The sequence below is a fragment of the Pteronotus mesoamericanus genome, unplaced genomic scaffold (assembly GCF_021234165.1).
Source record: "Pteronotus mesoamericanus isolate MK-2021 breed Mesoamerican mustached bat unplaced genomic scaffold, CSHL_Meso_final scaffold_165, whole genome shotgun sequence".
Taxonomy (NCBI): domain Eukaryota; kingdom Metazoa; phylum Chordata; class Mammalia; order Chiroptera; family Mormoopidae; genus Pteronotus; species Pteronotus mesoamericanus.
The window spans coordinates 6,522,741-6,533,717 of record NW_026555307.1 but is presented as its reverse complement, the minus strand read 5'-3'; the positions used below and the strand labels follow the sequence as shown (position 1 = coordinate 6,533,717).

General features: G+C 43.3%; 1 protein-coding gene and 1 pseudogene across 1 annotated transcript; one reads left to right on the top strand and one right to left on the bottom strand.

The window, feature by feature from the left end:
- Window positions 1-787: 787 nt before the first annotated feature.
- On the bottom strand, window positions 788-4,789 carry LOC129083026 (ubiquitin-40S ribosomal protein S27a-like; annotated as a pseudogene).
- Window positions 4,788-8,312, top strand: FAM187B (family with sequence similarity 187 member B). Its single transcript, XM_054589023.1, has 2 exons — window positions 4,788-5,497; window positions 7,901-8,312. The coding sequence occupies exons 1-2, from the start codon at window positions 4,788-4,790 to the stop codon at window positions 8,286-8,288; spliced, it is 1,098 nt and encodes a 365-aa protein (XP_054444998.1). The 3' UTR covers window positions 8,289-8,312.
- Window positions 8,313-10,977: the final 2,665 nt, after the last annotated feature.

Here is a 10,977-nt window from a genome sequence, read left to right as displayed (position 1 = left end):
ATTTTTCCATTTCCCTCTCTAGTAACTTATTAGGTATAGATTCTGTTATTCTTTTATTATTTGCTCTAGAGATTACAACATTAATTCTCACTCATTAGGGTACAAGATAAATTTGTACTTGTATCATTTCCTAGGTATGCAGAGAACTTGCAAACTTGTAGCTCTTTGTATTCCCCTTCCATCTGTTGTGCTATGGTTATCAGGTATTTATATTTCATGTATATTTTAAGCCCCATGACACATTATTTTAAAACACTCTCAATATTAATTTAGTTTTACCTACATTTTACTCCTCCAGTGCTTTTTTTTTTTTTTTTTTTTTTTTTAACCTGAACTACATTGCTTCTATTTGGGATCATTTTCCTGCTGCCTGGAGAATTCTCTTCAATATTACTTTTAGTGTGCTCTGCTGTGGTGAATTCTCTGTTTTCATCTGAAAATATCTTTATTTTTGCCTCCGTCTTTGAAGGATGTTTTCATTGTAGTATATAGAATTCTATATATAGAGTTCTAGACTGGCAATCATTTTCCATTAGTGCTTTAAAGATGTCCTTCCATTGTCTTCCAGCTTCCATTATTTTTTATTAAGTTAATGTGGGGTCTTTTGACTGTTGCTTTGAAAGTAATGTATCTTTCCTTCCTTGACCATTTTTAAAATTTCCTCTTTGGTCTTTATTAATGTTTTCTTGTGAAGTGCTTAGGTGTGGTTTTCTTTATATTTATCCTGTGTGGGATTTGAAGACTTTTTTTTTTTTTTAGTTCTTGTCTTTTATTAACCCATATACAATTACTTGTCTTTCACTTTATTGAAGCAACAGGTTAGACAACATTTGCCACAATAATGTCTGTTAAAGTGGCTGGCCATAAAAACTCCAGCACCACGTTTTTCTGAAGGGCACTCCTGGCAAAGATGACTGAGTTTGCTATTCTTATCCACTTTGTAGTATTTCAGGACAGCCAGCTCAGCCTCTTTTCTCTTATGCTTATTCTTCTTGGGAGTAGTGTAAGACTTCTTCCTTTCCTTAGCACCACCACTAAGTCTCAAAACAAGATGAAAAGTAGTCTTCTTTTGAGTGTTGTAGTCAAGTAAAGTATTGGGTTGGCCAAAAAGCTCATTTGGTTTTTTCTGTTGGATTGACCATTTAATAAAATGTCTCTTTTAGTCTCTATTAATACTTTTGACTGTATGTCTACTTTCTGTTTTTAATATAGCTACTACACCAGTTTTCTTCTGTAAGATGGCTGTAGTAGCACTTAGTTGTCTTTAACTTCACTTTAAACAATTTTTAGACTGTATTGTAACAGTTGCATATCAACATGCATTTTTTAAAAACGTATCAAAATTGATGAATTTCATGTAGCCATTTTAATATTGAAGATAGAAGAAAATACACTATCTTTGGCATATTATGCCTTACTATTTCAAGAAATGTAAAACCACAACTGAAACGCAAAAGAAGATTTATGCAGTGTGTGTAGAAAGTGCTGTGACTGATCAAATGTGTCAAAAGTGCAATATTTCATGCTGGAGATTTCTTGCTGGATGATGCTCCATGGTTGGGTAGAAGAGTTGAAATTGATAGCAATCAAATCAAGACATTAATTGAGAACAGTCAATTTTATACCACCCAGGAGATAGCTACGTACTCGAAATATCCAAATCAATAAAGTTATTGGTAAAAATGAAAAAATATATCATTTATTTTATGGAAAAAATCCATATGGATTTTTTGGCCAACCCAATATGTCCATACTGCAGGTGCTTGCCAGCAAAGATCAGTCTTTGTTGATCAGGAGGAATGCCTTCCTTATCCTGGATCTTGGCCTTTATATTTTCTCTTCATCTGAAGGTTCAACCTCCAGAGTGATTGTCCTCCCCTTTTGTAGGAATCTTAAGGGTTCCCACAAAAATCTGTAGGTTGGTGGCCATTCCACCACAGATGACTAAAGACCTTGAATTTGTGGCTTGATATCTTTCATCAGTCTTAGAAAGTTTTCATTCAGTATTTCTTCATATATTGCTTATGTCTCTGTCTCTTTTTTTATTCTGAGTCTCTATTTACATAAAAGTTAGAATTTTTCACCATGTCTTATAAACCTCTCACACTCTTTTCTGTATTTTTCCTGTCTTTTTCCTTTGCATATTTCAGTATAGCTATTTTTCTATGGACCTATCTTTCATTTTCTTTATTCTCTCTTCTGTTGTGTCTAATAGATTATTACCCTTTCTAGTGAATTTTTTATTTCACAAATTTTATTTTTTAATTATAGTATTTTCATTTGATTCTTTTATATAGATTCAAAATCCTCAACTTGTCACCTCTTAGACATATGAATAATGTTATCTTAAATTCTGCAGTTGTTATTATCAAGAGGGTTAATCTGATAAAAGCTACTCAACTATAGCAGTAAGCAGAAATATCACCTACATTACTTACAGAATAGCAAGGAATCTGGATTCTTGTATGAACTCTCTTGGATTTTACATGTTGGTCACTAATTTAAATATTCTAAAAACACTCTACAAGACCCATTAAGACTTTTTTTCATCCAGTTTGTGACTTCTCACCTAGATAAAATGAAAGTTGGAAGTGAGCTTTCTCATAGTCCCCTCATAGCCCTGCTTGCCTGTTTAGAAAAGATTACCTGGGCTGAGGAGAAAGGCAGAGAGGTAGGGAGATGAAAAGGAAGCAATAGGGCTATAGATGTTAATGTGGCTTAGATAGAGGGGCTTTAGAAGGTCCTGGGAGGCAGACAAAAAATCTAGATGGTTTTATAGCTCTGAGAGGAGAGAGGATGTGAGAGCAGAGGGCATGTGCCACTCCTGTGGTGGTGTTGGTAGCAAGGTGACCATAAAAACAGCAGTTTCAGAGTCTCAGCACACAGCTTAAGCCACATACAGCCTGTAGAGGCCCCCACATGGGGCAAGGGCATAGCTAAGAGAGCCCTCAGCTCTGAGGAGCCAGGGAAAGAGGAAGGAGGGTATCTTAGCAAAGACTCGATGAACTCTGACCTCACCTACCATCACTCTTCCTTTGTCCACTCCACAGTCACTCCGCCTTCGCAGCCTTTAAACAGACAGCCATGTCAGGGGTCAGCCCTCTCCTAGGAATATTCTTTCAAATATCCACGTGGCTCTTTATCTCAGTTTATTCAGGTGTTTATGAAGCTTCATCTTCTCAGAGCAGCTCAGACAGGCCATCAGGATGATCACATCCCCCCCTAAGATAGCTCACACCCACACACAACTTTTCCCTTTCTATCCCCATTTCCTGGCTCTACCTCTCTCTTTAGCAGTTATTATGGTTGGTTCTCTTTATTCCATGATTTCATACTTGTGAATTCACCTACTCACTAAATGTATTTGTAACCCCCAAAATCAATACCCGCAGTGCTTTTATAGTCATTTACAGACAAGCACAGAGTGATGAAAAAATTGAGTCAGCTAACAATGCACCATCCCAACTAAGGTTGAATGAGGTGACATTCTATCTTTTTGTTTTAGCTCTCATACTATTAAGTATCCTTTTTACAGTATTTTTGGTGTCACTATATTTTGCATTTCTTCCTTTTCTTTGAGGGGTGTGTGTGTGATTTTGCTGTATAAAAATGGCTCACAAACAAAGGCCTGAAGTGCTGCCTAATGCTCCTAAGTGCAAGAAGTCTGTAATGTGTCAGATGGAGAAAATACATGTGTTAGATAAGTTTTATTCAGGCATGAGTTATAACTGTTGGCTACAAGTTCAATATTAACTAATCAACAGTATATATTAAATAAAGTGTCTTTAAACAGAAACACACCTAAGCCAAGGTTATATGTTGGTCAGTTGACAAAAAACTTATGACCAAAGGCTTATAAGACACTAACCCTGTATTTCTCCTAGAAGCAGTGTTTCAGTATTTGCTAGTTCAGTGACTTAAAAAAAAAAAATAAAGTTTTCATTTTCTAAAAAAAAAACTACTATAAATAATGAGAATCTACTGCATCTGGTGATATGTGTTATATATTTAATTTTTATCTGTCTCTTCCACTAGAAGGTGAGCTCCTGGAGAGCAGAGGCCTTGTGCAGCCTGTTCACGGCTGTCACTAGAACAGCCAGCACAGGGGAGGCAATCAGTAAACAGTTGTGGAATGAGTGATGAAGGCAGATCAAGCCTGCACAGCAACTACTTTTAATTTCAGGACTAAGAAGGAGTAAGGAAAGGATTTGGGGAGGGGGAAAATGAGAAAAATATTTATTTTTATTATTATTTTTTATTTTTATTTTTTTAAATGAATTGAGTCATGCAGAGTCTGTGGAAAGACCAGCATGTGCAAAGGTCCTGAGACAGGAGCCCTTCGCTTTGTATTCAGGGGACAGACAGCAGGGAAGCCAGCATGGCTGGAGGGGTTAGAGGGAAGGGGTAGGAGTTCAGAATGGTAACCAGAGGATTTATTCACCTCTCCATCCCCAGTACTAAAAAGTGTGCCCAGAACATAGTAGGTGTTCAGGAAGAGTGTGTTGAATGTTTACATGTTACATTTTAATGCCAAAGCATGGGGGTTGCAGGGAAATCCTAAATAGACAAATTAAGTTTTCTCCTACCCCAGCAAAGTGGAGGGCTTACAAGAGAAATTAAATAGGGTTGTTAACTTCTCACAAAACAAATGACATTACACATGACATTACACACCCATAGGGTGTACTGCAGTTCATTCTGCTGCCCAGGGCTGAGGCCTGAGTGTCTTGGGTGACCTCACAATGTCCATTGTGGTGCCCAGCCCACTGCCACAGTCCCAGTCCACCATGCTGACCACCCTGTGGCTGCTGCTCAGCTTTGTGGTCCCACTGCCAGGGTTCTATGTTTCCATCAGCTGTCCCCATGGCAAGCAGTGCCAGCGGGCCCTTCTTTCCAACAATGATGTCCTTCTGTACTGCAACTCCTCTGGGGCACAGTGGTACTACTTCCTGCAAGATGGGACCAACTGGTCCAGCCCTGCCTTCAGTGTTTCGAACATAGAAACAATGCCTGAAGGCGGCATTCTCATTAGAAATCCATTGCCATCCCAGACAGGCTTCTACAACTGTATTGACAAGGAAGGCATCCAAGTGGTACAGTATGAGATTGACTTCCAGGATGTGAGCACCCTGCACATTACGCACAGAGATCTGGGCCAAAAGCCCTTGCAGAATGAGACCCTGAGACTTGGCCACAAGGAGCTCATCTTCACCCACTGGGACCCCTGGCAGGACTGTAACCGCTGTGGGGAGCCAGGTGAACGGAAACGCCTAGGGTACTGCTACATCCAGGAACCCCTGGAGAAGCCCATACCCTGCTCAATCTACCTGGGTAGTGCTCGTCTTCAGACCAGGCGCATGCGGCCTGAGATGCAGATAGAAGCCTGCTATATCCAATGTAAAACATCAGATGTGGAGAACGTTATTTTTGACAGCTTTGAGCTCAGTGAGGAGTCAGGATCTGCGTGGCTCACTTGCCCCTTAGGATCGATCTACAGGTGATGGAAGTGTGCACGGGCTCTCCCCTTGTCCCTACCCAGGCTCCCTCAGTCTGAAAGCCTTCATGGTTAATCTGTGCAGAGAAGGGGGGGTTCTGCATGGGTCAGCCCCACAGTCTCTCTCCACTGGCCTCCAGAGCCTGCCTTCTGCAGCCCGCACGCATATTCTTGTCTTCCTGCCTGAAGTCCCTGGGGAGTCTTGCCATTGGCCTCTTCTACCCCATTCCAGTTGCTGCAACCCCAGTAATAAGAACTAGAACCACTCATTGTTTCAATGGGGGCCAGCCCTGAGCAAACTCTGCAAACCACATCCTCTTCCATCCCTTCGTCCTGGCCCCAGGAGCTGTGGGCTCCAAGGAAGGCCATCTATAGATGGGGAAACTGCAGCTGGGAGGGATGCAGTCCTTGACCAAGGAGACTTGTGGTGGGAGATGGCAGACCCTTAATCTCACATATGTCATAGAGTCCCCTTGCCCTTTTTCCCATGCACCCCATCAGCAGCCCCTCCCTTGCAAGGGGAGAGCCCTCGCAACCTCTGGACCCTCTGCAGCTATGGGCTCTGTAGGATCTGGCCTCACCACCCCTTTCAGGTTTTCTTTTCCTTGTTTATCCCGGCTGTGGCTCCTATTCCTCTCTTATTCTCATATTGTTTTGTCTCTTTTCCTCCTTTCTTCCTCCCTTTTTAAGTATAAAAATAACACCCACTCCCTAAAAAATACCACAGGAAAGTACTATGAGTTCGTCCTCCCAACTAGACGGGGGCATATATTTCATGTCATTTGCCAGACAAGGAGTTCCCAGGTGCCAGTCACTGGGAGTTCAAAGGAAGAGTGAAGAGAGGTTGCTGAAACTTCCAGAATAGCCCATGTGTCTAGAGAGCTGAGTGGAATGGCACTTTGTGTGAGGTTTTTGGCTCAAGCCCTGGGTTCACCCAGGCCTGGGTTCCAACCCCAGCTCTGCTATTTTCCAGCTGTGTGACTTTGTCCTGTGGTGTTTCTCTAGGCCTCAGTTTCCCCATCTGTAGAATAGGGGTTGTATTAATTTGCTAGGTCTGCCATTACAAAGTATCACAAACTGGGTGGCTGAAAACAACAGGAATTTATTCTCTTACAGTCCTAGAGGCCGGAAATCCAAAATCAAGGTGTTAGCAGGGCCATGAGCTGTCTCGTGATGGGTAGGATTCTTGCTTCTTCCTGGCATCTAGTGGTGGCCAGCAATCCTAGGGCTTCCTTGGCTTATAGCTGCATCATTCTAATCTCCGCCTCCATCATCACTTGGTGTTCGCCCCGCGTGTTTGTGTCTCTCTGTCTCTCCTCCTTATAAGGACGCAGGTCATGTTGGACTTAGGGCCAACACTACTGCAATGACCCTATTTCCAAAGAAGGTCACATTCTGAGGTTCAGTTAGAACATGAATTTGGGGAGGACACTATCCATCTCAGTACAGAGGTCTTGCTAGCCCTGGCCTGACAGGGTAATTGTGATGCCCAAGGGGGCAAATGCCTGGCGAGGCAACAACATCTGACAAACTGTTCCACACTGATAGATGTTAGTTATTCCTTGTATGATTATTGGCCTTGCCCTAAGTGTGTCTGAGTGTCGTCTTTGTTTCTCACCACAGTGGGAGTGTTAAATGCCTGGTTCAGTTATTCACTTTCCACATTATTCACTTACAGTGTTATTCAGTTACCATTGGGTATTTATAAACCAAACACTGTTCTAGTATCTGGAATGCAGTGCAAAACAAAACTGAAAAAGATTCCTGCCTTGAAAGAGCAATAATCAATCACATGAACAAAATATTCAATATTTTAGATGGTGATAAAGGCAGTGAAGGGAAGATGGGAGTGGGTGAAGTAGAAGTTTTAAATAAGGAGGTCAGGGAAGGCATCTCTGAGAAGATGCCATTTCAGCCAAGACTGAAAGAAGGTGAGGGAGCCAAGTGCATTCCGGGCAAAGGGAGCACCCAGGGCGAAGGCGCTGAGGCAGGACTATGCCCAGCTTGTCAGAGGAACATCAGGGCGGCCAGTGTGACTGGGGAAGAGGAGGAAGTGAGGCCAGGCAGGTAACGGGGGAACAAAACATTTACAGAGCATTCTTGCTAATTCCTCCAAATAATTCTCTGAGGTAGATACAATTACTATACTCCCAGTGTTCAGATGGAAAAATGGAAGCTCACAGAGCTGGAGGCCTTTGGCCACGTAGCCAGCTCAGTATGCGGTATGGATCCAAAAACTCCCAGCTGTTGTGCCCCACTCTCCCATTGCTCACTGCTGCATAGTGCTCCTCAGAGTGGGTGCTGTTTGCTCTTTCCTAGGGAGGAGGGTGCTGCTGCCTCCACCTCCTTCAGATATTTGTCCCTTTTCTCCCAGGGTGTTACAGCTGACCTTGCCCTCCTTTGCAGGCCCATCATCTGGGAATCCGACAGCACACCCCTGACCTGGCAGGGCCAGCTCTCTGGCCAGGACGTGAGCACTGTCCTGGACCCCTCCAGTGGCGGCAGGCGACTGCAGGTCTTCCAGCCAGCCATTTACAGGTGCTTCGTGCAGCAGGAGTTCATGGCTCGATTCAACCCCAGGCCCAATTTGGATACTCTGGAGGTTCTGCGGAGAGAGGAAGCTAGACAACAGCAGGAAGCAGAGGAGGCTTGGAAGGGGAAGGAGGACTCTGTCCTCCAGGGGCTAAAACTGATGTTGCTGGTGGGCACTGTCCTTGGCCTGTTTGGGGTGCTGCAGAAGCTCTTCTGCCCTTCACGGAGTAGAAGAAGCAATCAGGTGCTACTGGTGAAATAAAGTGAGCCCACAGTGCTCAGGAGAACTGGCCTCCTATGTCTTCATTGCCTCAACTGTCTTTTCCATAGCCTATGCCCTGTGCCTGCCCCACACCACACTCTGAATGCATGTGGGCCGCACACCCATGGCCACAACTAAGAGTGACTGAGCTTGTCCCTCTTCTAGGTCCTTCCCTGTTAAGTCATTAGCATCCCCCAGTCCACAGATGAGAAAATTGAGGAAAGCCTACCTGCCTAGTAATTGGAGGGGGGCTTCAGTTCAAACCCAGGTTTCCTGGCTCAAGCCCTGTGTTCATCACAAAAGAAAAAAGGAGAGGTGGAATGAGGCCATTTTGGGCGTGAATGTCTGTGGTTGGTAAACAGCCACCCCACTCACTGCACTTCCCTAACGAGAAGGACTGAGGTGGGTGGGTGTGGGTAACCCCTAGGTCCCGCAGATCTGCACTGGTCTGCTGCCTTTCCTTGCCTGTCCCTTGCCCCACCTTGCCCCAGTTGTGCCTATGGCCTTTAGGCTTAGCTATCAATATATCTCCCCAAGTCACAAGGTGCTGCCAGATTGGAGGCCCAGGACAGTGGGACACACGCTATCCCTTCTGGCTCTTGCAGTGGAAAGAGCCCCCTTAGAACCTGAGAATGGGAAACAGGTCCCTGTACCAGGACAAGGGACCAGGCCTGGTACACGCAACCCACAGAAATCACCAGGACTGACTGTCCCAGAAATTCTATTCACTGTTTAGCAGAGTGCAAGAGTGAGAAATTAAATATTAATGCCTTGTCGAATTCATTGCCATATAGTTCATTTTCACCCAAAGAATCTTGTAGAATGTGGGAGACCTCTGGTCAAGATGGAAGCGTAGGTAGATACACTTCACCTACTCGTGCAACAACAAAAAGAATAAAAGAATTAAAACTAAATCTCAAAATAAGTAACACCCAGAACTGTCAGAAAATTGAACTGTATGGAAGTCCAACCACCAAGAATTTGAAGAAGCCACAATCATCCAGATGGGTAGGAGGGGCGGAGATGGTAGGGCACAGAGTCAGTGGCAATGGCAGAACGGGCATGGACGGTCCCACATCCATGTGTAGTGGATAAAAATTGAGAGGGATACCTTGGGAGCACACAATCCCAGCCCCAGGCCATACCACACAGCCTGGGGTTCCAGTGATGGGAAGATAAATCCCCATAACTTCTGGATCTAAACACCAGTGGGGGTTGGAGTGGCAGGAGAAACTTCTGGGTTTTCAAGAAACTGCCTAAAGGGCCCACACAGTGAAGAAGTATGCAGACACACCCACTCTGGGATGCAACACCAGGGCAGCAACTGAAAGTGTGCCATTCACATACAGGAAGTGGGTGAAGTGACTGCATATGGGGTGAGTGGCGGGCAAGCCCTCAGAAGCCCGGCAGCGACACAGTCCCCTCTCCAAGCCCTCCCTCCAAGAAGAATCAGAGGTGAAGCAGATTGCCCTGGTGATTACCTAAGGCTCCGCTCCACACTCTACGTGTGCCTTTTACAGGGAGTCAAAGCAGCTCTACCCAATTCACAGAAACAAACAAAAGGAGGCTGCCTAATTGAGGAGACAAAGAAACATGGCCCAAATGAAAGGACAGAACAAAACCCCAGGAAAAGAACTAAACAAAATGGAGATAGCCAACCTATCAGATGCAGAGTTCAAAAACACTGCTGACCATGATATTCAAAGAACTCTGAGTAAGGCAAAAACATGAAGGAAGAAATGAAGGTGACACTAAGTGAAATAAAGAAAAATCCACAGGGAACAGACAGCGAAGAGAAGGAAGCAGAGATTCAAATCAATGATTTGGAACATAAGAAATAAACATTCAACCAGAACAGAAAGACGAAATGAATTAAAAAAAAAAAAAAAAGGACCGTATAAGAAGACTCAGACATCTCCAAATGTGCCAATATCCAAATCATAGGGCTGCCAGAAAGAGAAGAGGAAGAGCAAGAAATTGAAAACTTATTTGGAAAAATAAAGAAAACTTTCCTCATTTGGCTAAAGAATTAGACATACAAGTCTAGGAAGTACAGAGTCCCAAATAAATTGGATCCAGAAAAGACCTCACCAAGACACCTCGTAATTAGAATGCCAAAGATTAAAGATAGAGAATCCTAACAGCAGTAAGAGAACAGCAGATAGTTATCTACAAAGGAGTTCCCATAAGCCATAAGACTATCAGCTGAGTTCTCAAAAGAAACTTTTGCAGGCAAGAAAGGACTGGCAAGAAGTATTCAAAGTGATGAAAAACAAGGGCCTACATTCAAGATTACTCTCTCCAGCAAAGCTATCATTTAGAATGGAAAGGCAGATAAAGCGCTTCCCAGGCAAGGTAAAGCTAAAGGAGTTCATCATCACCAAGCCATTATTATATGAAATATTAAAGGGACTTAAGAAAAAGAAGATAGAAACTATGAACATTAAAAAGGCAACAAATTCACAACTATCAACAAATGAATTTAAAAAAACAAGTAAACAATCAGAACAGGAACAGAATCATAGGTATGGAGATCATTTGGAGGGTTATCAGCTGGGAGGGGTAAGAGGAAGAGTGGAGGAAAAGATGCAGGGATTAAGAAGCATAATCAGTAGGTACAAAATAGATGGGGATGTTAAGAATAGTAAAGGAAATGGAGAAGCCAAAGAATTTATATACATGACCTATG